Source organism: Microtus oregoni, unplaced genomic scaffold, assembly GCF_018167655.1.
Source record: "Microtus oregoni isolate MIOR12 unplaced genomic scaffold, Mior012 000006F_ref0000085, whole genome shotgun sequence".
NCBI classification, from domain to species: domain Eukaryota; kingdom Metazoa; phylum Chordata; class Mammalia; order Rodentia; family Cricetidae; genus Microtus; species Microtus oregoni.
In genome coordinates, this window is record NW_024543065.1 from 48,111,058 (window position 1) to 48,138,840 (window position 27,783).

The following is a 27,783-nucleotide window of genomic DNA, read 5'->3' on the forward strand; positions in this document are numbered from 1 at the left end:
ATGGAGCCATATAACCTTGGGGAAGAGGGAGCCCTTCCAGCAGAAGGGCACCTCTCTTCCTTCTCTGAGAGTCAAGGGCTCAACTGCAGTGACACACTCAACCGGGACCTGGGCCCCAGCACACGGGACCTGCTCTATGCTGGCCTAAGCGGTTTGGATCTTGATCCCAGTCTCTCCACATCAGATATGCCCAGCGAGGTGCTGGAGGACAATCTGGACACCTTATCTCTGTATTCAGGGAAGGACAGCGACTCTGTGAAACTGTTGGAAGAATATGCAGACTCCGAATCCCAGACCTCCTTACAAGGTGAGGCTCTTAATGGACAGAGCACCCATAGTTTCTGCAGCCAGCCAGGGATCGAATCTGCAGGCATTAGCTAGGAAAATTCTCCTTAACTGGGGATGGTGGTACATGCTCATAATCTCAACATGTAGAAGACAAATACAGGAGAAACACTACAAATTTAAGACCAGCCAGAGCTACATAGTAAGACACAGTCTCCAAAAACAGACATACTAAACAAAAGGGAAGGAAGGAAAGAAAGAAAAACAAAACAAAAATCCCTGCTTCTTTGGGAGCCTTTTTTGCCTACTTTGGAATTGTTCCCAACTTCTGAAGGAAAGGGAACCCTAACCCTAGGGACCAAGATTGAGAAGTGGGTGTGTAGGCAGACCATCAGCTTTGTAGGAGAATTTCCTATCATTGCTGTACCCTTCATTCTTGCAGAATGAGCTGGGATCCTATCCATTAAGTTCTGTGCTTGTCTTAACTTTTCCAGGCCTCATGTACTCATCTGTAAAGTAAGGGGGAACCCCAATCCTCTCATGCCCCCTGCCCCAAAACAACCTTTGGTGAGAAGTGAAAAAGACTGCAAAAGCCTTCCATAGACCATAATGTACCAGACAGGTGTTAGGAGGAGGTTGATTTCTTTCTGTTTTGTCTTTTTTGTTTGTTTGTTTGGTTGGTTGGTTTTTTGTTTTTTGTTTGTTTGTTTGTTTGTTTGTTTTTGAGACAGGATTTCTCTGTGTATCTCTAGCTGTCCTGGAACTCACTCTGTAGATCAGGCTGGCCTCCCCAACTCATAGAGATCCACCTGCCTCCGTCTCCCTGAGTGCTGGGATTAAAGGCATGCACCTTCACCACTGACTTTGCTTTGTCTTTTTAAAAGAGGTCTTGCCATCTTTTCAGAACACCAAGGCTCCAGCAGACCTCTTGCCTCAGTCTGTCCAGGAGCCAAGACTATATACTTTATAGGTTGTGCCACCATTCCCAGCTAACTGTTCAACGGATACTGAATGCTGTCAGTAATACTTCATCTCAAAAGTATTCAGTTCCAAGCTTTTGGATTCAGTTCCAAACTTTTCTCTTTAGCCATGGAAGAACAAGGGGAGAATTAGTGAAACAATTGAAATCTTGGGTAAGTCTCAGTTTGGTTTGCTGTTGTCCTCCTGTAGAAGTGAATTCTTTGGTTTGGTTTGGTTTGGTTTGGTTTGGACCCTCTTTATTGGTTCCTGGCAAGTTACTTCAATGGGTTAACAGGGCTAGAGATCCTGGGAGTTTATAGTCACATCTTTCACAGGGAAATCCACATGCAAATGTCAGTCTACACAGCTAGTAATCTGGTGGAACAGTGTCTGAGGAAGTGCTAAAAAATTTGCTACCATGAAAGATTTTGAAAGTCCCACTCCACAAAAAATTAATAATAATAATAATAATAATAATGACCAAGCAGTGTCAGGCCTGAGTCTGTGTTGGAATGATGGCATAGCAGGACTTAGAATCATGAGTGTTCACATGGGGAGATTTCTGCAGCACTAACCAGGCCCAGGGCTGTGGTGTAGCACTCATCTTTGGACACACAATACTGAAAAACACTATTGGTGGGGATGTGAACCCTAATTGTCATCAATTATTCTTAGAGTTCTGCTTAGTTTAGCCTTACTTAATATTCAACTGTTATTCTGCCCCCTCATATATTAAATTTCAATTCCATGCTTTTGAAATTAAATTCAATTTTGTGCCATTTTCCTCATTTTTATTTTTGAGATGGGTATCTCACTATGCTATTGATCAACTGACTTCCTGGGCTCCAACAGTTTTCTTGCTTTGGCCTCCTGAGTATTTGGGACTGCAGACATATACTGCATGCCCAAATTTCATTCATTTTTACTTGTTTTTTTAAGACAGATTCTCACTGTGTTGGCCAGGATGTCCTCAGACTCTGAGTAATCCTCCTGTCTCAGCATTTCCCAAGTGCTCATGACTACTGGCATGAGCCAAAACTCCTGTTTATATTAATTTTTTAAATTAGAGAAGCAAAATCTTCTAGGGTGGTCGCACTCCTTTAATCCCAGCTCTTGGGAGGTAGAGGCAGATGGATCTCTGAGTTTGAGGTCAGCCTGACCTATAGATGAGTTCCAGGACAACCAGGGCTACACAGAGAAACCCTGTCTCAAAAACTAACCAACCAACCAAATGAATAAATAATAAATAAATATGTCTATTATAAAAAATATAGTCATAAGCAAGAGAAAAACACCTTTCAGTCATATCCTGCACATGTAAATACTTAGTTTGCATTGGTTTTTTGTTTTATTTTGTTGTGTGTGTGTGTGTCTGTGTGTGTGTGTGTGTGCGTGCGCGCGTGCAGGGGTGGGGTACTATCCACTGTGTCTTCCAGACTGGCTTGAACTCAGCAGTTCTCCTGCTTTAGCTGGAACTACAGGTATGCACCAATAGGTCTAGCTCATGAGTCTTCAAATGCATGGGTGAAATTGCCCAGGTATATGCTGTTTCATAGAGTTAATTCATGTGAAAGGCCCCGTATCCAGTAATATACTCATCCACTTAAATAATGTGGTTTAAAAGCTTGGTTATTTGAAGCCAGGCAGTGGTGGTGCACACCTTTAATCCCAACACTCAGGAGACAGAGACAAGTGGATCTCTGTGAGTTTAAGGCTAGCCTGGTCTACAGAGTGAGTTCCAGGACAAGCAGGGCTATACAGAGAGAGAGACCCTGTCTCAACCACCCTCCAAAAAGTTTGATGTATTTGGATTCCTATGTAAGATTGAATTGATCGTTATTGTCATAGGTGTTCTAGTGTGTTGTCAGATCACAGTCATGTTGGACTATTAAAGTGTTTCTATGAACAGCTTTAAAACTATTTTATTTATGTGTATGTGTTAATGTATTCCACATGTATGTAGGTAACCTGTGGAAGACAGAGCTGTAGTTAGAAGTAGTAGTGAATTGCCTTCCGTGAGTGCTGGAATCTGGAATCCATCTGGTCCTTTGCAAGAGCAGCCAGAACTCTTTCTTTCCAGCGCTTGTGAACAACTTTACATACTGAATCTTCTTTTGAGTTAGTTCATTGAACATTCTGCTCACAACTTTCAGCTTCATGACATTGCTTTCTAGAAAGCTCAAGTGACTGTTTAGGCCGTGACTTTACCTGGTTTGGTTCCCTTAGCAGCTTTGTTTTGCTGTAGTTTGTTTTCTAGTTTTACAGTTGCTTTAATGTGTACTTAAAGCACCCAGCAAGGCTAAGAACTGTATCCTGAGGGAGCCTGGTTCTCTTATTTATACTTTTAGAGTTGTTCAGTTTCTCACCACAGTGATTTTTCTCCCTTCAGTCTTGTCCCAAATCTCTCTCTGCCCCCCCCCCTGAAACAGGATAGAGGCAAGCTGCTCTTTCTCCATGCGCTGGTCTTTCCAGTACTTGATTATAACTCCCTTTCCCACCTGAATGTCCCCAATTCCTTCAGCTGCTCCTTATGAGACAGAATTCATAAAAATACCAGCTGTCATTTTACCAAGAGATACAAAAAATGTGGGTAATTCAGACACATACAAGGAGGGGGCTAAAACGAGCCCATCTCTCTGCCAATAAACTCCAGTCTGCCTGTTTCTACTTAAATTAACTTTTTTTTTGGTTTTTTGACACAGGATTTCTCTGTGTTGGTTTGGAGCCTGTCCTGGAACTCACTCAGGTTGGCCTCGAACTCACAGAGATCCACCTGCCTCTGCCTCCCGAGTGCTGGGATTAAAGGCATGCACCACCACCTCCCGGCTTAAATTTACTTTTTTGTTTTCACACCTGGGGTCATTCTGTTTTCAAATAGTTTGCTCTTCCTTCCTTCCTTCCTTCCTTCCTTCCTTCTCTTTCTTTCTTTCTTTCTTTCTATTTAGTAGTATGATTGGACATACTTCCATGTTCTTGGATAGTTCTACAACTTTTGCTTGGAATGCTGTTTCATAGGTCATAATACAGCGCTGGTGTATAGCTCACTTGTAGAGTACTTGCCAAGCATTAGCATGTCAGACCCTTGATTCAATCCCCAATGAGTTCAAGAACACACACACAAAAAGAGAGCAGGAACAAATAATGTGTTCACCTCTAAGCTCTCTTTTTAGATATAAGGTTGTTTTAACATTTTACTAGAAAAAGCAGGTAGATTTTTGTAAAAAGAGCAGAGCCAGAGGGGTGAGTGCACAGTTGCACTATTTTCTTAGGTTTGGATAATGTAGCTCCAGATAGACCTTGTGTGAATATCAGTAACAGGGTAGATCAGCTTCCAGCTCTGCTTGTCTTGTCTTGCTGCTGCCCTAGAAGTTCAGCCTTGTGCCATCCCAGTCCTCCACATCTTGCACCAACACCAGGTGCAGTTCTATAGATATGGCCTGTTCTGGACCTTGGTTCCCTTTCAGCTACAATTTGTCTTCTGCCCATGCAGAGCTGCTGAGGTGGAGGGGTCTCGGGCAACCTGGACAGGGCTCTGTGCTAAGAGTATATATTGCTTCTGGACTCCCAAACCCTAGCTTGACATAATCTGTGCTTTCTCCCTTTGTTTAGACCTGGGGCTGGGAGCACTCAAGGTACCTAAAGAGACTGATGAAGGAGGCAGGGCCACTGGGAGTACAAGGAAAGGCAAGCGGCAGCACAATTCCCCTCAGAACCCGCTCCTGGACTGCAGCCTGTGTGGGAAGGTGTTCAGCAGCGCCAGTTCCCTGAGCAAGCACTACCTGACGCACAGCCAGGAGAGGAAACACGTGTGCAAAGTCTGCAGCAAGGCCTTCAAGCGCCAGGACCACCTGTATGTCAAGAGTCTGGTTAGGAGAAGGGCAGGGGGCATGCACCTGTCTTTCCCTTATGCTCTTATCCACCCATCCTGTCCTGTCCTTTGTTGAGCTCCCACCTCTGTGGTACCCAGATATGTGTTCCCTGTCCTCTGGTATGGATTCTGTTCTCTTCACACTGCTATTGTCTGGGGCAGGTCTCTTTACTGAGCCCCCAATTTTATACCAGTGAGGAAATCCCTGCCTCTATTTGCAGACATGACTTGTGGTTTATAAGTGTGATCAATTACCAGGCATGATGGCACACTGGGGAGGTGGAGTAGGAAAGCAAGAGTCCAAGGGCAACCTCAACTTCATATATACCAAGTTTGCGGTCCCCCTGTACTATATGAGAAAAAACAAAAACAGTCAAATGAGTTTGGCAAAGAGATGCCCCAAGTCCCTGGCAGGTGTCTGAGGACTCTCGGTCTGCAACCCCTGAGAATTTTCTAAAATTAAAAAAAAAGCCCGTATAAAAGCTTAAGAGTGACCATATGTGTGTGGGGGGGGGGGTAGTGGTACACACCTTTAATTCCAGCACTTGTGAGCCAGAGGAAGGCAGACCTCTGTGAGTTTGAGGCCAGCCTGGTCTACAGATTGAGTTCTAGTACAGCTATAGTGACACAGAGAAACCCTGTCTTGAAAAAAACAGAAAAAAAAAAGAAAAGAAAGCTTAGAGCAATGCCCCCTTGTAGTTAATGTCTTGAGAATAACAAGTTTTTGCTATGAGGTTTGAGAGTGGGAGGGGATGATGCCTAGCTAAGGTTCTGGGTGGAGGGAGGGGCTTTCTCTTCACCCTCTGGTTCAGCCTCATTTCAGGCAAAGGAGGTAGCTTTCTCCTGGGCCTAGTGCTTAGATCTTCTGAGTCTTCTCCTCACAAGACCATGGATGTTCTTTGTAGAAAGTCATTAAAATGTCCCAGCCATATAACACTGGGATTTTCCAAAACTAGACTGTCATGCCGGGCGATGGTGGCGCACGCCTTTAATCCCAGCACTCGGGAGGCAGAGGCAGGCGGATCTCTGTGAGTTCGAGACCAGCCTGGTGTACAGAGCTAGTTCCAGGACAGGCTCCAAAGCCACAGAGAAACCATGTTTCGAAAAAAAAAAAAAAAAAAAAAAAAAAAAAAACTAGACTGTCAGGACCCTGAGGGTAAGGGCTCATTGTTGGCTCTATCATTGTCCACAAAGACAGGAGTAGACACAACACACATTGATGCACATTTACCCTTGCACAGCTTATTCACATACTGGCTTTTTGGCTCTAGGAAGGTTTTGTTGACTATTGGTAAGCTGATTTCTTGGCTGGAGTTGATGTGGGGAGGCATTTCAGGAAGCTGTCCCCATTGACAGACACCAGTTCCAGACTGGTGTCTCCTCAAATGTATTCTGCAGAGCTCTGCTTCTCAGGAATGCTGGTGGAACTATATGAAAGCAAAGGTTAAACCTACCTCCAACCCTGCGTGCTTTGTGAACCTCCAAAGAGTAAAATGAGGGGGGTGGTAGATGCTTTAACACATCCCAGCTGTGCCTGGGTCCCCAGAGTTCACCTTTAGAGAACTGCTGTCCCTTGTGATCCCACTTTGAGGAAACCTGATCTGGCTCTTGTGGGATTTATTTTTCCCCCAGTGTTTCTTAGTGATGAGGGCAGGGAAGTGAATCCCTCCCAGTTGGTTAGACAGTGTAAGGGGCCCAAACAGTTCCTGCATCAGAGTTTGGGGCCTGCCTGGTGACCTCCCTTCCATGTCTCACTGCAGGACCGGGCACATGCTCACCCACCAGAAGACCAAGCCCTTTGTGTGCATCGAGCAGGGATGCAGCAAAAGCTACTGTGACTACCGCTCCCTGCGCCGCCACTATGAGGTTCAGCATGGAGTTTGCATCCTGAAGGAGGCCCCACCAGAAGAAGAGGGCTATGGGGACCCTACCCACAACCATGATGTGGCCAACCAGCCTCCACCCAGTGGTGTGAGGTCCCTGGGGCCCCCAGAAGCTAGGTCCCCTGGCTCTGTCTTGCCCAACCGAGACCTCCTTCGCTGTATTGTAAGCAGCATCGTCCACCAGAAGATTCCCTCTCCTGGCCCAGCAGTGGGGCCTTCTGATACTGAAGCAAGGAGCTCAGCCTGTGCCTGCCCCACTTCACTGGGGTCATCATCCTGTACACCAGCCAGTGCCCCAGTGGCCTCAGGAACCCTGGGCTCTGAGGTTCCTGAGGAAACTCATCCTCCACGGAAGGAACCTGCCACTGAAGTGTTCACAGCTGTCCAGTCAAGGGTGTCTGAGAACGGTGCCCCTGACCCGTCAGAGTCAGAGTTGGAGTCAGAGTCTCCACGGCTTCAACGACCATCCTCCCTGGAGGGCTGGCCAGAGAGCAGCTCCCTGCCAGCCTGCCTGCCTCTCTTCCGAGGCCACTCAGTTCCCTCAGGATCCCAGCCATCCAGCCACAATTTCCAATGGCTCAGGAACCTGCCTGGCTGTCCCAAGAACAAAGGCAGCAATGTGTTTATGGTTCACAAGCCTCCTACAGTGCCATCCCGGGAGGGCTCTGAGGGTGGCCCTGGGCCCAGCAGCATCCCCACTACAGTGGAGCCTTCACCCAGTCTGGGCACCAGCCAGGAGGAGCTGCTACCATTACCTCCTGCACTCCTGAAGGCACCTGGTGAGACTTCCAGTGATGTTCGACAGGCAGCTGGGGAAGATGATGGCTGGGCTCCCAAGAAGAGCAAATCTGACTGTGAATCATTCCCATGGCAGAGCCCCACAGAGCTTGGGCTCCAAGACACACAGAACCCAGGTGGACTCCCTTCAGATGCCACACCCCTCTTCCGGCAGCTGTTCATGAAGTCGCAGGAGTCTCTGGTAAGCCATGAGCAGATGCAGGTGCTCCAGATGATTGCCAAGTCCCAGCGGATCTTCTCCCACACCCAGGTGGCCACAGCCTCAGCCCAGAGACTGGGACCTGAGAGCAAGCAGTCAGCACTGAAGCCATTGCAGGGGCCATGGCCACCACAGGCCCTGCCACCAGTACCCACTGTGGACTCTTTCCAGATAGGCCCTGGGCACTCAGAACCAGAGGGATCCCCAGTCCGCAGGAGGAAAACCATGCCTGCAGTGTCCAGAGAAACATCTCCTGGTGGCCCTAGGCGAGACACAAAAGGAGGACCCAAAGTGGCCTCTGCACCACCATCCCTCACAGGGCCAGCTCTGCACCCCTCCCGGAATCCAGACAGCTCGTCTCTGGCCAAAGGGACCTTGGATCTGGGGGACATTCTCCCCAGTGCAGGCTCACGGCAGTCCCAGTTAGGTGGAGATGAGCCAGCTGGAACTCAGCTGGTTGGGAAACAGGGGCAAGGGGAGAATGCCCTGGCTTCAGGGGCCATGAGAGGTGAGAAGGGTCCAGCCTGCCCCCGAGGTGGAGGCTACAGGCTCTTCTCAGGCCACCCCAGGGCCCAGAGATTCTCCGGTTTCCGAAAGGAGAAAGTAAAGATGGATGTGTGCTGTGCAGCTTCTCCCAGCCAGGTGGCCATGGCCTCCTTTGCATCAGCTGGGCCTCTGGCAGATCCTCCCCGAGACATGAAGTCCAAGCTGACAATCTTCAACAGAATCCAGGTATTTGTACCCCTCTGTCATGGTCTGTGTTGTGGCAGGGCTTTGTGTATGTCCTTGCATGTATAGCATTGGTTAACTGCCCAGGAACTTCCCCACAGCAGTGAGTCCTTAGATGTGATTTTTTTTTTCAGGAAAAGCACTGATCATTGTTGTTCACTGAGCTCTCTTCCCTGCTTTCCTTTGCCTCCTACTTCCTCCTAGATTTGCCTCCTTCAACTCTTGAGAGGAGATCAAGGTACAGGCCTCCTCCCTTAACTGTTAACTTCATGTGATGGCTGTGCCTTCCATATGCATACAGAACCTGAGTCCTTTGTGACCAAGTGCTTTGGGTACTTAGCTACTCCTCTTAGTGAGAGCAGCATCTTTCCCACCATCTCACAGCTACTACTATGTAAACATTTACATCTTTGTTAGCCAAATGTTGTTTGGAATTTTATGCTTTAGCAGATTTTGGTTTAGTTGCTAGTTGCAGGTTCTGGCACAACTATTACTGTTGGCTGGAACACTTCATCACTCAGAAGATACTCTGCATGCCTTAGCTAGCACCCCAGTCTTTTTTTTTAAATTAATTATTTTATTTATTTATACAGTATCCTGCCTGTAGGCCAGAAGAGGGCACCAGACCTCATTACAGATGGTTGTGAGCCACCATGTGGTTGCTGGGAATTGAACTCAGGACCTCTGGAAGAGCAGTCAGCGCTCTTAACCGCCGAGCCATCTCTCCAGCCCCTAGCACCCCAGTCTTTTGGTCCCTTTACCATTATCCTTTCAGCCCTAGGCACTCACAAATCTGTCTTCATGGCTTAACTGCTCTGGGCATTTTATGTCAGTAGAGTCACACATTGTGTGGTGGTTTGTGTCTACCATTGTCTGCTCACATCACATGATCAAGGTCCATCCATGTGCCAGCATCTCTCAGTGCTTCGTTTTCTTTTGTAGAAATTAAAAGCACCGGGTGGTGGTAGCACATGCCTTTAATCCCAGCACTCAGGAGGCAGAGGCAGGCAGATCTTTGTGAGTTGAGGCCAACAAGAGCTAGTTCCAGGAGAGGCTCCAAAGCTACAGAGAAACCCTGTCTCGAAAAAACAACAAAAAAAAAAAAAGAAAAAGAAGAAAAGAAATTAAAAGCAGTTTTTAATACATTTATTTAGAGTAAGGGCATCAATATGTAGTATTAGCTTGCTATGTAGACCAGGCTGGCCTTGAACTCATAGAGCTCAGCCTACCTCTGCCTCCTGAATGCTGGGATTTTAAAGACCTGTGTCACCACACTTGGCACATTGTATGTGGAGGGATGTGGCTATGATCATGAGCATGCTACAGAGCTCACGAGGAAGTCAGGGGACAGCTTGGGGAAGCTCGTTTTCTCCTTCTACCATGTAGGTTGCAAAGATTAAACTCAGATCATCAAACTTGGCAGTAACCCTCTACTCCCTGAGCTATCTTACTACCCTCCTCCATTCTTTTTTCTGGCTGAGCAATAATAGTCCAGTGGATAGACAAGTCAGATTTTTTTTCATTTTTTTATTGATATTTATACATTTTTCTCTGCTCCCCTCCCTGCCTCTCCCCTCCCCCCTTCAGACCTCCCCCAAGATCCCCATGCTCCCAGTTTACTCAGGAGATCTTGTCTTTTTCTATTTTCTACTTCCCATGCAGATTAACTGTATGTAAGTCTCTCTTAGTGTCCGCATTGTTGTCTTAAGTTCTCTGGGATTGTGGTTTGTAGGCTGGCTTTCTTTGCTTTATGTTTAAAAACCACCTATGAATGAGTACATGTATTTCTGTGTCTGGGTTACCTCACTCAAAATAATGTTTTCTAGCTCCATCCATTTTCCTACAAAAGTCAAGCTGTCTTTATTTTTTTCTGCTGTGTAGTAAGTACTCCATGTGTAAATGTACCACATTTTCCTTATCCATTCTTCAGTTGAGGGGCATTTAGGTTGTTTCCAGGTTCTGGGTATGACAAACAAAGCTGCTATGAACATAACTGAGCACATGTCCTTGTGGTACGATTGAGCATCCTTTGGATGTATACCCAAAAGTGGTATTACTGGGTCTTGAGGAAGGTTGTTTCCTAATTTTCTGAGAAATCGCCACACTGACATCCAAAGGGGTTGTACCAGCTTGCATTCCCACCAGCAATGCAGAAATGTTCCCTTTTCCCCACAACCTCTCCTGTATAAGTTGTCATCAGCGTTTTTGATCTTGGCCATTCTTTCAGGTGTAAGATGGAATCTCAGAGTTGTTTTGATTTGCACTTCTCAGAAGACTAAGGATGTTGAACATTTCCTTAAGTGTCTTTTTTTTTTTTTGATTTTTTTCGAGACAGAGTTTCTCTGTGGTTTTGGAGCCTGTCCTGGAACTAGCTCTTGTAGACCAGGCTGGTCTCGAACTCACAGAAATCCGCCTGCCTCTGCCTCCCGAGTGCTGGGATTAAAGGTGTGCACCACCACCGCCCGGCTTTTTCCTTAAGTATCTTTCAGCCATTTTAGATTCCTCTGTTGAGAGTTCTCTATTTAGGTCTGTACTCCATTTGTTTTTATTGGATTATGTGATCTTTTGGTGTCTAATTTCTTGAGTTCTTTGTATATTTTGGAGATCAGACCTCTGTCTGATGTGGGGTTAGTGAAGATCTTTGCCCATTCTGTAGGCTGTCGTTTTGTCTTGTTGACCGTGTCCTTTGCTTTACAGAAGCTTTTCAGTTTCAGGAGGTCCCATTTATTAATTGTTTCTCTCAGTGTCAGTGCTGCTGAGGTTCTATTTAGGAAGTGGTCTCCTGTGCCAATGCATTCAAGTGTACTTCCCACTTTCTCTTCTATAAGGTTCAGTGTGGCTGGATTTATGTTGAGGTCTTTGATCCATTTGGACTTGAGTTTTGTGCATGGTGATAGATATGGGTCTGTTTTCATTGTTCTACATGTTGATATCCAGTTATGCCAGCACCACTTGTTAAATAGGCTTTCTTTTTGCCATTTAATATTTTTTGCTTCCTTGTCAAAGATCAGGTGTTCAAAGATGTGTGGATCGATATCTGGGTCTTCTATTTGGTTCTATTGGTCTTCCTGTCTGTTCTTACGCCAATACCAGGCTGTTTTCAGTACGGTAGCTCTGTAGTAGAGTTTGAAGTCAGGGATTGTGATGCCTCCCAAAGTTCTTTTATTGTACAGGATTGTTTTGACTATCCTAGATTTTTTTGCTTTTCCATATAAAGTTGAGTACCATTCTTGACAAGTCAGATTTTATTTGGTCAGTCATTAGTGGACTACTTTCACTCTTTGGTTCTTGTGAGCTGCCAGGAAGGCTGTGTACAGCTTTTGTATGGGTTCATGTTCTCGTTTTTCTTGGGTAGTCTCTAGGACTGGAATGACCAGATCCTACAGAGTCTCTGCTCAGTGTCTAAGTAGTGGCCAGACTGCTTTCTAGGGAGCAGCCCTGTTTTCCAGCACCTCTGCCATGCACAAGTGCCCTGGCTTCTCCATGCTCTAGGGTGTACTGTAGTGTCTACCTGTGCTGCCACTATCAAGCCCTGGGACTTCTAGAGTTAACATCCTCCTGTGTTAACTCTAGTTAGATAACTAACTTGCAAAGATATATATGTATGTATATATATATATATATATATATATATATATATATATATATATTCTGTATGTTCATCAGACATGTAACTTGCAAGTGCTTTCTCCCCTTATGTAGGTGTCTTTATATCTTTTGTGTGAATAGTTGTGGGGTCAAAACTTTCAGTTTTAATGAATCCAGTGTGTGTTTGTTGGGTTTTCTGCTTTGCTTTGGTGTCAAACCCAAGACACCATTACCCAATCACCATCATGCAGGCTTCCCCAACACAATCTTCCTTGTTCCCTTGTCTGGGCTCTGCTGGCTCAGATATCCTCTCATCTCCAGGGTGGAAACATCTACAGGCTTCCCCATCCAGTGAAGGAAGAGAGCTTGACAGGCGGATGGTAAGTTCAGAAGCCCTCATGACCCACCATGGCACTACCCCTGGCAAGTCCTCTGGCTTCTTTGTACTGTCTTGGGTGAAGGAACCAGATGCCTCCAGCTCTGCAGAGGACGCTTCAGCCCTTGGAAAGTCGAATATGGTCTTACATTTTTATTGTTTAGATGAGTTGTCAGTGGATTGGTGTCACATACAAGAAACAAAACAAAAAACTAAAAAGCAAAAACAACAAAAGCAGCAGTCAGTGCTAGAGTCTCATTCTTCCATTCTTCCCCCCACCTTTTCTACCCACAGCCATCAGCCAAATGGGGGTCCCACAGACTGGATGGAGTCAAAGAGTACTTTTGTGTGCAAGAATTGCAGCCAGATGTTTTACACTGAAAAAGGGCTGAGCAGCCACATGTGTTTCCACAGTGACCAGTGGCCATCACCTCGGGGGAAGCAGGAGCAGCAGGTGAAGGGGCAAGCTGTGGCTTCTGTGGAACAGGGTTGGACAGACTTTGGTGAATGGAGGAAGGAACAGTGTCATCCATCTCAGGTGTAAGGCAGCATTCTGGCAGGGATGATGGGGGTGACCTGAGTGTCAGGACCATCTGTGCAGGCCCTTGCACCAGCCTCCCGGCCTTTCTGTGTCATCAGGAGCAGTTTCTTCTCCCTGGCTGCCCTTTCTCTTAAAGCTGCCAACTCTCTATGCTCAGGTATTTGACACTGTTTTTCATGGAGGCCTGATGGGTATAGAGGCCCCCAGGATCCACAGCCAGAACATGGCCTAGGTAGGTGCTTCTCCAGCTGTTGTTTCCTACCTTCTGTGGAAGTTCTGGGGAAAACCCCAAACCAGAAGCACTCAGAAGTTCTTACTCTAGAAGTCTTGGTTTGCACCCACAGTAAACACTGGTTGAGCTCACATCAGGCCTAATGATGTGAGTGCTGGCAACAGCAATGACCGTGACAGGCCAGGCCCTGACCCCAGACAGCAGTGACTCAGAGTTCACAGGACTGGAATATGGGGGAAGAAGGAACTGAGGAAAGCTGAGGGGACTGGCAGGGAGGAAGGAGCAAGAGATGATGTGAGGGGTCACTGTGATGGGTCTCGGAAACTCATCTCTTTACTACTGGACCCTGAACTGAAGTTCCCATGGCAGTGCTAGGCTACTGTTGGCTCATAAGAGCCACTGGCATCTGGGAGAATACATTTTTATTTTGTCACACCATAATAATACTACGTCTCTGGCTCCCACTCTATTTTTTCTTTTTATACATATTTTTGTTTTCTGCCTTCTGCTTGCTAAGATTAAAGGCATGCACCAATATACCCTGTATCTGGCCCTCACTCTTGTAATGCTTGTCACTTGAACACTGCACTATCCTCATGCATCCCTGTGTGAGTATGAGGAGGCTCTGGGCTCAGGATGTTGCCATACTCAGTATATTAGCTCTGGTTCAGGTGGGGTTGGGCTGTGAACAGAAAACTCTGCTCAGTCTTCTGTGCTAAGGCCTGGGTATGGCCATGACAGACATAAGTATCCTGCTTCCCTCTGTCACCATGACTAGCCCCATTTTTCCTGCCCCTGAACAAGCTGAAGAATGATTTTGTACAGCAGGTAGCCTCTGGTGACACCTGTGATTCTATCCTTTCTTCTCCAGGGACAAGAGAAAGATGGGGAAGAAAGAGACAGCAAGGAGAGCAGCCAGTACAGAAAGCGGAAGAAGCGGCCCCAGCCTAAGGCCCTGTTTGCCCCTCCTGCACCCTCTGCCCTTGGGGAGCCAGGCCCAGGAGGGTGCCACCAGAGCTGCCTACGCTCTCCTGTATTCCTGGTGGACCATCTCCTGAAGGGCTTGTTTCAGTGTTCTCCTTACACACCACCGCCCATGCTCAGCCCCATTCGTGAGGGCTCTGGGCTGTACTTCAACACCCTGTGCTCCACATCCCGGGCTGGGCCCCATCTCATCAACCCTATGCTTGGTGAGTGAGGCCAGACCATGATTCTGACCCAGGCTAGATGCACCTCCTATGACCCATAATCACTTCATCTTGTGCTGTCTGGTCCAGCCAATTTTTCCAGTCTTGTATGTGCTTGCTCTGGGGACTCAGTACAGGAACACAAGACCACACTTGGACCAGAACCTTCTAGATGTTTTTTTTTAAACAGCCAGAAAGAACACATAGATGCCATTTAGCTTAATCACCCTTCTGTTTGTTTTCATAACCACTGTATGAAGACAAAGGCACATACTGTGCACTCCTGCCGTGCAGATCAGTCATTTCAAGCTTATGATTTGAAGCTGCTCTCAGGGTTCTGAGCCTCCCTGGCACTATCTTTAGAGGGCTTTACCATCCCAGAAGCCTGTACCCCTGACAGCTATGCCACCCTACCAGCTCTCATCTCCATAGTCCTATGCACCACCTCCCAGCCTCAGGAAGCCACCATCTACTTCCCATCCTATAGTCTTGCCTATGCCAGGTATTTTATATAAATGACACCATTCACTGGGTAGCCTTTTATGTTTCATCCGTTTTACTTAGTCTGATGTTTTCAAGCAGGGGGTAGTATATGTTAGACCTTTCCTTTTATCCGTGAGTAATAGTCTACTGGATGGCTAGACCACACTTTTTATCATCGGTTGATGGGTATTGTTTCCTTTTTGGCTATTGAAATAATGCTTTAAGAACATATGTGAACAACTTCCTGTGGGGGGTCTATGTACCAATTCCTTTTGCGTAAATAGCTAGAATGAAATGCCGGGTCACATGGAAACTCTATTTAACCATCTAAACTTCCATCCAAACTATATGTCAAAGTATTTGTTCCATTTGGGATTCACACCAACAATCCAGAGGAGTCCTGATACCACTGCCCCTTTCCTGCACTTAGACTGTGCTTCTTTCAAATCATCCTGTCAGGTGAAAGGTGCTTCTTGCTATGTTTGGATTTGTATTGTTCTGATGGTTACTGGTGCCAAGCATCTTGCTGGGTACTCCTTGATAGTTTGTGTTCTGGGTGTTATATGTAACAGGTTGGCCAGCACAGGGTCATAAAGAGACACTCCTGTTTTCTCTGTAGCCCAGGGAAGCCTCGAGTTCACACTGATCCTGCCTCAGACTCAATACTCCCCTCCATCTCTTCCTCCCTCCCTCTCCCTCCCTTCTTACCCCCTCAAGAGTTTTATAATTTTGACCCTTTTTAAAAAATCTTTTTAAGTGATTTTTTTTATGTGCACTGGTGTTTTGCCTGCATGTATCTCTGTGTGAGCATCCTTTGGAACCAAAGCTACAGACAGGTGTGAGCTGCCATGTGGGTGCTGGAAGAGCAGCCAATGCTCCTGACCTCTGAACCATCACTAGCCCCTAATTTTGATTCCTAAATTTACATCTTTAGTCAGTTTCCAATTAGCTTTTGGATATTGTATGAGGTAAGTATCAAAGTTCATTATTTCACGTGGTTCCACTTGCTCCAGTCATTTGCTGAAAAGATCATTCCCACTGAATGATTTTTTCAGGCGCTTTTATTAAAATCAGGTGCTGAGACTGGGGAGATGTTCAGCTGATAAAGTGCTTGCCACACAAGCATTCATGCTGAGTTCAGTCCCAAGAACCTATGTGAGAAAAGCCAAGAGTAGTGACATACATTTGTAATCCCAGCATGAGGGAAATAGATGCACCCTGGGGCTTACCTGGCAGCCAGTCCAGCCTACTAGTGAGCTCTAGGCCAGTAAGAGATCTTGTCTCAAAAATCAAGGTGAATGATATCTGGGGAATAACACATGACATTTACGTGTGGCCTCCACACACATGCACACACTTGCATGCTTATCTGTAGTTGGTTGTCTTTTACTCTTTGTCTCTTTGGGCGCCCGCCACCCAGCTCCCAAATAAATACACATATGGAGACTCATTCTTACTTATAATTGCCTGGCTTTAAGTTGGCTTATTTCTAGTCAACTTTTTTTTTTAACTTAAATTATCGTACATATCTTTGCCTCTGGGCTTTTATCTTTCTCTAGTCCGTATACCTTTCTTTACTTCTTACTCCATTACTTGCTGTGTAGTTGAGTGGCTGGTCCCTGATGGCCTCTCCTTTTTTTTTTCTTGCTCCTTGATCTTTTCTTCCCAGATTTCTCCTCCTATTTATTCTCTTTGCCAGGTAGCCCCGCCTATCTTTTCTCCTACCTCACTACTGGCTGTTTAGCTCTTTATTAGACCAATCAGGTTTTTAGATAGGCAAAGTAACATAACTTCGTAAGAATTACACAAATGCAACATAAAAGAATGCAACACATCTTTGTATCATTAAACAAATGTTCCACACATAAATGAATGTAACATCTTAAAATAACATTTCACAACACTTATCTACATAGATTTGCACTTGCATGCACAAATACACACCTCCATTAATCAGCAGTGCCTGGGTTTGCCTATTGGTCTGCATGCTTATTCTTATACTAGTACCACATTGTTTTGACCACTGTAGCTTTGTGGTCAGCTTTCAAATAGGTATATTTGTGTTCTCCTATGTTGTTCTGTCTTCCAGGATTGTTTTAGCTGCTATGGGTTCGTTCATTGCATTGCTGTAGAATTTTAGGATCGATGGTGATTTTGATAGTTACCCTGTTTAATATGTAGATAAGTTGGGAAGTTTTACCATACTAAATAATTTAGGCCTTTCTATCCATGATGGACCATCTTCCCATTTATTTAGGTCTTGGTGCACTTTGTCTCAATAATTTTTGTCAGCATGTGTCTTTCATATCTTTGCTTGTTGCTTTGTTTTTTTTTTTTTTTTAGCTTGTTGCCTTTTTCAAATAGGATCTATATACAGCCCAAGCTGGCCTAGCACTCACCATCCTCCTACCTATGTCTTCAAAGTTGTGGAGTTGCAGGTACATGCCACCATATGCTGTGCAGTAGATATCTTTTCTTAGTAGAGTCCATTCAGATTTGTGCTCATGTAGTAATGGTGAAGAGCAGAGACACTGTTCTCCATCTGATGAGCTTTTCCTGCCCCAGCTGTTTCCTAAGCAGGTGTGTCAGCAGACCCCATTCGTCACTGTTGTCCTTACTACTTTACACACAGTATTGTAGATATGGCCGCAGGAAGTCAGGGAAATAGAATAAAGCAAGCACTGCCTGCAGCGTTTGCTTTACCCTTCATTGCTATTCCACGTCTTTTCCATAATTCCTGTGAGCCCATTACCATCAGGTGCTATTCTTAGTTTGTATGTGTGCGTGCACTTTCATATTATACAGGTGCACATGTGTGTAGAGGCTAGAAGACACCCCGACTGGCATGCCTCTTTCTTTAGAAAAAAGGTCTTTCACTGGCCTGGAGCTCACCCAGCAGAATAGACTGGGTGGCCAGTGAGCGTAGGGACTTTGTTTTGCCTCTCCAGCACTGGGGTTGCAAATATGCACCATGACATGTGGGGCTTTTGTTTTGTTTCATTTTCTGTTGTTTTTCTATAGGTGTTCTGGGGATTGAGCTGACTACACCACTTTCACAGAAGCACAGTTTTGCTCCTTTGTGCTGTTATTATAACATATATTTCTAGATATTTTAGGCCCATAACATACATTACCTTATGCAGCTAATCTTTTAATTAATTAGGAAAAGAAAATAAATTGCAATGATTACAGTGACTTTTATAATTAATTACCTGAACAATCATTTCTGCCAGCACTTAACTTTAGAGTATAGAGCCACACCATTGCCTGAGCACTCTTTACAATCTCTTTTTAAAGGTAATAATAGCTTTAATGGCATACAACTCTCATAGTCTACAATTTATTCTTGTTTGTTTTAAGGAAAAAGTCTCACTATGCAGTGTTGGCTAGCCTGGAACTCACTGTATAGAGCAGGCCAGCCTCACACTCGAAGAGATCTGCCTGCCTCTGCCTCCTGAGAGCTGGGATTAAAAGTGTTTACTACCATGCCTAGCTTAATTTTTTTAAATTATGTAGTTGTGTGTGTGTGTGTGTGTGTGTGTGTTTCGGGATATTATATGCATATGTGAGTGCAGGTGCCTGTATAGTTTAGTTAGGAGCATTGGTTCCCCTGGGGCTGAAGTTACAGGTGGGTGTGGGCTACTTCATGTGAGTGCTGGGAACTGAATTTGGGCCCTCTGCAAGAATAAACTGTACTGTTAACCACTGAGCCACCTCTACAGCCCTACAACTTATCATTTTAAACTGCATAATGGCTCAGTGTTCTTAGTAGTAATACAGGACCATGCACCATCATCCCATACTTGCTTTTCAGGTATTTTTCTCACCCAAGAAAGAAACTCCATTCTCTGCCACCATTCCTTTCCCATCTTCTTGCCCAGGTTTGGGCTAAACTCATCCACTTTCTGTCTCTGTAGGGCTGGCTGCTTGAGGGGTTTCAAACACATGGAGTCACACAGTATGTGGTTCCTTATGCTTGGTTTCCCTCACTCCGTTGTGTTCAGATTCCATCTGTGCTGTGGGATGTCTCAGTTTTTCTAAGGGTGAAGAATATCCCCCCTGTAGTATTTCTCATAAGCCAAGGTTGATAGCAAACGATTTTTCTCAATTTTCCTTAAATCTGGGAATCTTTTTCATTTTACTTTTTAAGGTTAACTTTTTGGCATAAGACTTGTTTGACATTTATTTTCATCACAGTGTTATGTCCCTACCTTCTGACCACCAATTTCACAAAAGTCAACTATGAGTCTTATTGGAATTCCTTTGCATAGGATGAGGTGGTTTCGTTTTTATTTTGTTTTGCTTTCCCATTTTGCTTTTGAGATTTGAATCTTTGACTTTGCACCTTTGCCTTTGTGTTTGTCCTATTTAGAATCGCGGATTTTTGGTTGTGCATGTGTTTCTCACTAAATCTAGGAGACCTTCTACCATTTTCTCTTTAAATATCTGTCCATTCCCTTCTCTACTGTCCGGTACATCCATCACATGTGGTTTCAGTATTCAGTTGTGTCCACTGTTCTCCATTCTTTTCCCTCTGCAGGTTCTTTATTCATTCACCTCTGGGTTTGCTGATCATTTCTTCCTACCAACTCAATCAAACCTGTTGACTTTAACATTGGTCATTGTACTTTTTATATCTAGAATTTCTACCTCTTAAAAGTCATTCCTTGGTGAGAATTCATCATTCTAGTTTCCTTACTTTTGATAATTGTACAGTTTTTAAAATTCATTTTCTTAAATTACATCTATTTGTGGTGGGGCACATGTGGATGTCAGAGAATAACTTGTAAGAGTTGGTGCTCTCCTTCCACAACACAGGTCCTAGGGATCAAATTCAGGTCATCAGGCTGGGCAGCGAACATCATCACCCACTGAGCTATCTAACAGGCCCTTCTGCAATTTCATTAAGCCTTTGAGATACGTATTGTGGGGTGGCCTCATCTTCATGTGGAGTATTTGGGAGAGAGCTTCAGTTACCCAAGCCAGGAGCTTATGGGGAAGAAAATCAAGCTTGCTTGGGAGTCACGGGCTCTCAATCTTATTAAGAGGAAGTCAAGTTTTCTTTTATTTTTAAAAAGATTTATTTATTTTATGTGCTTTGGTGCTTTGCCTGTTATGTGTATCCATGTGAGAGCATCAGATACCTTGGAACTGGAGCCACAGATGGCTATGAGTTGCCATGTGGGTGCTGGGAATTGAACCCAAGTCCTCTGGAAGAGTAGCTAATGTTCTTAACTATCAAGCCATCTCTCCAGCCACTCCTTTTAATTTTAAGGCTTACATTTATTGGTTGATTCTATGTGTTTGTGCATATGTTCATGAGTGCCACGTGTAGAGGTCAAAAGGCAGTTTGTGAGAGTCAGTTCTCTTCTTCCATTATATGGGTCCTCAGAGTTGAATCAAAGTTGTCAGGGTCTCGAGCAAGTGTCTTTATCCCCTGAGCAATCCCACTCCTGTTAACTTACTGGTTTAATACCTGTGTGTGGTTTTTATAATTTTTTACATTTATTTGTGTCTGTCTGTGGGTCTGTCTGTCGGTAGATATATGAAGTGAGAAGACAACCTACAGCAATCTGTTCTGTTCCCACCATGTGGGCCCCAAAGATTGTTCTAAGCTCTTCAGACCCAGTGGCATCTTCTCAACTGAGCCATCTCACCAGCCTCATTAGGTTTTTTTGTTTGTTTCATTGCTTTTCCCAAGACAGTGTCTATGAATCATGGTTATCCTGTAACTCACTATGTAGACCAGACTGGCCTTCAGCTCACAGAGATTAGCCTGTCTTTGCCCCCTATGCACCACCATGCTAGGCAAATTGCTTTTGTTTTGTTTTAAATTATTGAGTTTCTTCCTCTGGTTTTTTCAGAAATCTTTCTCCTCTTTTGTGTCTTACAACTTATTTTTCACCTATGTCCTCAAAAGCAGGTAGAAAGTCCTGAGAGTCCTGTCTTGTTGAGGCTCTTCCCTGTGTGTTTTCTAGACCAAGTGGACGGCTCCATTAGCATCTGTGTGGTGAAGGATGACACTAAAATCAGCATCGAACCGTGAGTTGGGACACTTAGTGCCAAAGTCCTTCTAGTGAGGGTATTTTTTACCAGCATGGGCTCCAAAGCCTCTTTTTTCCAGGCTTGTCTTCCCAGGGAGGGCAGGCCAGATGCAGATATTCACTAGAGAATCTGGGCTTCTCCAGGAGTGGGTCAAAGTGCCCACTGTGTTACTTCTGTCTAAACTTAGACAGGTGGGCTTGGGGTGGGGGCAGAACTTCTGTGGACCTGGGTTTCTGAACAGAAGTGGAGACAACGTAGTGCAGGAGGATAGAACATTTGTGGGATGTGGCTGGAAACAGGTGGTCAGTATCATGTAGCTCCTTGTCCTGGACCCCAGGAGAGGCACCCAAGAAATCAGAAATCAGAAATGAAGAAGAGTATTCTGAAATGCCTGTGTCTGTTGGGTGATAAAGGTAATGAGCAGCCACCATGTCTGAGAGATGGCAGTAAGCTGTCATGGAGCAGGTAGTGACTGTGAGCGGGGTACATGGTACATCTCTGCTGTTTCCTGGCTTAGTCATTTGAATCCCCATATATGTATGTGGCCTCATTTCAGACACATCAACGTTGGAAACAGGTTTCAGGCGGAGATCCCAGAACTGCAGGAGAGGCTGCTGGCCACAGTGGATGAGAATATAGCTTCTCTGGTCTGGAAGCCATGGGGAGATGTGATGACCAACCCAGAGACCCAGGACAGAGGTGTCTGAGGCTTTGAGTCAGATCCCAAGGCTTCTCCTTCCCCATCCAACTCCAGGAATTGTGCCCTTGGCCTAGCAGCTTTCTCCAGGTTGCATGGCCCTGCCCTCCCTCTGACTTACCAGTGCAGGTGGCAGGCCTGAGTTCTATGGTTCCTCCTTGTTCCCTTTACTAACCTGCCCTCTATGGGGATGTAAGGAAAGGGAAGTTGACTAGGAGCTCCTGTGCTATGGGGAAGGCTACCTCCCTGGCATGTCCTGACTCCATTTCTTCCTCCTAATGCTCTTGGACTTTACTGGAAATACAGTGATGGAGCTCTGCAATGTGGCATGCTCCAGTGTGATGCCAGGAGGGGGCACCAACCTAGAGCTTGCCCTCCACTGCCTTCATGAAGCCCAGGGCAGTGTTCAGGTGAGACTCTTTGCATCCTACACTCCTGGGGCTGGGCATTCTGGGCCTTGGATTGCCTGGATGAGGGAATGGTGAAGGTCAGTGTCTGCAGTCATTTGAGGCTGGTATTGAGAGTCGAGGAGTGGAAACTTTTCAGTTATAGGATTTGTCTGTCAATTATTGAGTCTCCAGGATAGCGGTTCTCAACCTATGGGTCAGGACCCCTTTGTGTGTGGGTGGGGGGTCAAAGAACCCTTTCCTAGCAGTCACTTAAGACCATTGGAGCTGGGCGGTGGTGGCACACGCCTTTAATCCCAGCACTTGGGAGGCAGAGGCAGGCGGATCTCTGTGAGTTCGAGACCAGCCTGGTCTACAAGAGCTAGTTCCAGGACAGGCTCCAAAACCACAGAGAAACCCTCTCTCGAAAAACCAAAAACAAAAACCAAAAAAAAAAAGACCATTGGAAAACACAATATTTACATTACAATTCATAACAGTAACAAAATAAAGTAGTAAGAAAACTAATTTTATGGTTGGGGGTAGTCACCACAAGAGGAACTGTATTAAAGGGTTCAAACATTAGGAAGGTTGAGAGCCACTGCTCTAAGAGAAGGGATTCTGGGGCAATGCAGGAGGACCAATGTTCAAGACCTGAGACTCAGTCCTGGGCCATGCTTTTTGCCAAGTTGAGGGGCAGTACCTGGCACATGTACATTGAGTACCCACTGGATGTCAATCAAGTCAAGGCTCTGTTTTTGATTTAATACTTCATTGTCCTCCTCTGGGGACTATGAGTGGAAATTCTGTCTTGTTTTTATTTTGTATTGTTTTTATGGTTTTTCAAGACAGGGTTTCTCTATGTAGCCTTGGCTGTCCTGGAACTTGTTCTGTAAACCAGTTTGGCCTCGAACTCAGAACTCTACCTACCTCTGCTTCCTGAGTGCTGGGATTAAATGTGTGTACCACCCAATGGAAATCCTCATTTTCATTTTGTACCAGATCCTAGAAAGTCCATGTCTGGTAGTTCGTATTCTCACAGGGCTTATAAGAGAGACAAATTTTGTTTATAAATGTATTGGCTGAGGGGTGTTGTCACACCTCTACTTCCAGGACTTGGAAGGCTAAGGCAGGAGGATAATAAGTTTGAGACTAGCCTGGCCTACAGTATGAGGTTCTGTCTCAAAAAGTCAAAGGCTAATGGTATAGCTCATATGTGAGGCCCAGACTCCATCTCCAGCACAGCTGAAAGGTAAAAGTACTCGAGTAAGGAGTGTAAAAGAGAGAATAAAATGTAGTGTTTTGTGGGACGGCACTCTTCTAGGCTCTGGTGGGGCAGGAGTATGTGCTTCACAAACCCACATACTGTTCCCTTCATGGAAAAGTCATATTTTGAAGGCAAAGATGATATTCATAGGGGTGCTTAGTGAGGCTATCATGGGCTGACACACTGCCCACCAGCCCAAGAACCAAGCACTTGTAGGTAGCCTTGAACCAGATGACTTTAGAGACATTTGTTCTTCAATGAAAGAAGAATGGAGACAGCCCCCATTTCCCATACCTTATGAGTGACCCACGTTTGCTGTCCTTCCAGGTTGCCCTAGAGACTCTGTTACTCAGAGGACCCCAGAAGCCCCGCACTCACCCGCTAGCTGACTATCGCTACACAGGTAACTGGAGAAAGGGTTGTTTGATACTGAGGCCTGGCTGATCCCTGCCAGGCCTAATGGTAAAGTCCACCTCTGCCTCTGACCCTCAGCCTTCTTTTTAGGGCCTCTGCCTGACTTCCTAAAGGGGTCTGTTCTTTCCAGAGGGACTCTGCAGGCACTGCCTTGAATTCACGAGACCCCCATCAGCCCTGTTCCATCGTTCCCTCAGAGTTTTTTCCAGCAAGATGAGTGTTCCTGACAGGGGCAGGAAATATAGACTCAGGTTGAGCAGCTGAGCACAGAAAAGCCTGGCAGCTTGACCCACCCATCCTTAGCCACCAAAGCCCCAGCCAGTTGCACACATCTATAACATGTGGATAGTGAGACCCCAGCTTTGTAGGATTTGGGAAGATTGTCTGAGGTTAATACATTATTGATGTTCATAATGGCAGTGCTAAAATGTATGGTCCAATTGTCAGTCAGGCTATGGTCCCTTGAGGAAAAACATCTCCTTCCATGACTCTGTTCCCGGCAGGTTCAGACATCTGGACCACCATGGAGAAGAGGCTCTTCAAGAAGGCATTCTGTGCCCACAAGAAGGACTTTTACCTGATACACAAAACAGTAAGATGACAGAGGGTGGGCAGCAAGCCCTGCCTCACACACTTGTCTCTCGCCTGCCCACAGAAAAACCGCTTATTACTGTTGCCTTGCTTCTCATCAGTCAGTGCTGATCACTCCAACTCAGCACTTGCTGCCTTCATCTGTCCTGGTTTACTCATGTGTGCATGTGCTGAAACACACGAATGAACAACCTAATGCTCTTCTGGTTTTGGTGTTTTGGTGGTGTTGGTGGTTTTTTGGGTTTTGGTTTTTGTTTTGTTTTGTTTGGTTGGTTGGTTAGTTGGATTTTTTTGTCATTGTTGGGTTTTGTTTATTTTCTTGGTTTTTGGGGACAGGGTCTCTCTGTGTAGCTTTGGAGCCTGTCCTGGAACTTGCTCTATAGAACAGACTGCCCTTGAACTCACAGAGATCCACCTGCCTCTGCCTCCCAAGGGCTCTCTCTTCTGTTCTTACATAAAACTACACCTAAACAAGGTGCAAGGCTGAGTATGTTTTGCACATGTATGTTCCCATAGGACTCTCAAGACAGCGAACTTCTCTGTGATGTCCAGTACCTCCTCCATTCCTGGCAGCCTATTATACATGCCACTGTGCCTCTCCCCATGTCCCTTGTCAGCCTGGTCTGTAAGAAAGTTTGAACTTTGAGTTTTGTATCACTAGGGTAGTCAGACAGCATGTGCTCTGTGCTTCATCTAGCTGCTTATACCCAGCATTCTTACTTGGAAGTTCCTGTGTGTTGCGCTTATTAATAATTCATCCTTTCTGCTGCTAAATAATATTCTACTGCATAGGTGTACCACAGTTGTATTTAATCATTTATCAGTTGAAGGACATTTGAGTGATTTCCGGTTTGGGCAATTATAAAATAAAGCTGTTGCGAGCGTCATGTACAAAGTCAGCTCTCAGAGTCGTTCCCTGAACTGTTTCTTTCACTGCTTTTTGTTTGTTTTTGTTTTGTTTTGTTTGCTGGAAGGTGAATCTCCTTCTGTTATTCTATTGTGTTCAGGAGCAGAAGTCAGCTTTCTTTCTTTTTTCTTTTTTTTAAACTTGGTACTGTTTCCTACGCAGAAGACATGCTGCCTTGACTGCTAGTTTTTGACAACACGCAAGCAGTTTCAGATTCTTGTGGAGAAAGTGTGCTCTGGTGCTCACTGACAGTTAATTTCGTGGGAAAGTTTCCTTCTAGGCAGCTCGACTTTCCCTTCCTTCTACCTCCCTTCATCCTCCCATCTAATTGGTGCTGGGAAGGGGACCCACATCCTCTTTTATAGCAAGCAATCTCTCTACCACTAGGTCCCACTTCCAGCTCTCTGTTTTGTTAGGTGTTTTTGCAGAGGTTCTTTCTTTCTTGAGATAAGGTGTCATCACTGTTTAGCACAGGCTGGCTTCATACTCTTTATCCTCCTGCTGGGATTACAGTCCCATATCACTCACAGTCCTGGCTCCAGAAGTCATGCTTGTTTGTTGAGACAGGGTCACTCTACATAGTCCTGGCTGTCCTGGAACTCACTATCAGAGATCATGCTGCCTCTGCCTCCAGAGGATTAAAGACATGCACCACCACATTCAGCCCAGGAGTCATATTTTACAAGAGCAAGTGGCTGGGCCTGAGTACTCTCAACTTCATTGTACTCAGAGCTGTCCATGTGGCCACTTCCCTGGAGGACTTTTGAGGCTTTGTTTAGTCTGATGGCTGTGTACTCACCACAGAGGAAGGGCATTCTGTGTCACTCCCAATCTCACTAAGTGTGGCTATTGCCTGCTGTAACATCACAGTGAGCCTCCTCACCTGTGGGTCTTTATGTGCCTTCCTACAGGGAAGAAGCATGCTGCACTTAGTGCTGGTGACTAATATGTGACTTCAATTTGGACCCTTCACCACCTGGAAAGACCAAGATCCTTATCTTTGCCCAGCCATGAGCAGAGGTGTTGGGAAAGGGATTTCCAAGGTGGAGTTCACATGTAAGGTACTGCCCACAGTCTGCTTCTGTGTCTTCCTTTCCACTAGATCCAGACTAAGAGTGTAGCACAATGCGTTGAATACTACTACATCTGGAAAAAGATGGTCAAGTTTGACTGTGGCCGAGCACCTGGGCTGGAGAAGAGGGGCAGGAGAGAGCTGGATGAGGTAGAAAGGACTGAAGACAAGGTAGAGGATCATGAAGGAGCAGCCTGGGTGCATCTTTGGTCCAGCCAGAGGCTGGGGGAGGCTCCTAAGGGAAGGTCTCCCTGCAGAGGATGTTTCCCACACAAGTGTCTTAAGTCATCTTTACCCCTTCTGCAGATCACTTGCAGCCCTCGGGAGAGACCCACCCACCGTCCAACTCCTGAGTTAAAGATAAAGACCAAGAGTTACAGGAGGGAGTCTATTCTTCACTCCAGCCCAAGTGCAGTCCCCAAGCGTACCCCTGAGCCTCCAGGGAGTGTGGAGAGCCAGGGCGTGTTCCCTTGCAGAGAGTGCGAGAGGTACTAGCCTTCCCTCTGGACCTCCACCCTCTTGTTTGACTTACCTCCCAAGCTCCTCCAGCTCTGACCCACATCCTTGTGACTCCTCAGAGTGTTCGACAAGATCAAGAGTCGGAATGCCCACATGAAGCGCCACCGCCTCCAGGAGCACGTGGAACCCGTCAGGGTGAAGTGGCCTGTGAAGCCCTACCCTCTGAAGGAGGAAGAGGAGGAGGAAGAGGAAGAGCTGGGAGCTGACATGGGCCCCCTGCAGTGGTGACTCCTTGCTGGAAGCTGGTTTGCAAGAGGGGATCCAGCCCTTTGCCAGTGCCCTGGGCCTCTCAGAAGTGTTTGGGGCACCCTTCCCCTCTCTCCTCTCAATGTCCAGTTTTGCTAACAAGCTTGGCTGGCATTTGGACATGAACAGGAGAAGCTGTCACAAGTAGCTCTGAAGTCATGTGGGTGACCAGAGGCTCCATTCTTTCCTGGTTAATAGTTGCATATTTGTAGTCCCATTCACTTGGAGCAGGGGACCCTGGGAGGCAGGTTTGGTCTAGGTGGCTTTTAGATCTGAGCTGTAGGCATGGGACTAACATTGGTTAGAGAGAATCAGTGAGGACACCTGAGATCCAGTGAGCTGGGCCCTCCTCTAGGTGGGGCCTCCCTGCATTCCCATCATCCCTAGTCTTGCAATGACTGTATATTGTTAGGTGTGTTTTTTATGTGTCTGCTTGTATCTTATTAAATTGGGTTCTTAAACAGCTGTTTTCCAACTTCCCAGACTGTGTGCTCTGCAGAAGCTTCAGGG

General features: G+C 45.8%; 1 protein-coding gene across 1 annotated transcript; it reads left to right on the forward strand.

The window, feature by feature from the left end:
• Znf541 (zinc finger protein 541) lies at nt 1-27,255 on the forward strand. The gene is made up of 14 exons (XM_041655061.1): nt 1-307; nt 4,855-5,095; nt 6,874-8,725; nt 12,632-12,690; nt 12,981-13,140; nt 14,331-14,649; nt 21,108-21,171; nt 21,731-21,873; nt 22,178-22,281; nt 23,852-23,927; nt 24,442-24,530; nt 26,539-26,679; nt 26,815-26,996; nt 27,087-27,255. Exons 1-14 carry the CDS (start codon nt 1-3, stop codon nt 27,253-27,255), a joined length of 3,906 nt encoding a protein of 1,301 aa, XP_041510995.1.
• Nucleotides 27,256-27,783: the final 528 nt, after the last annotated feature.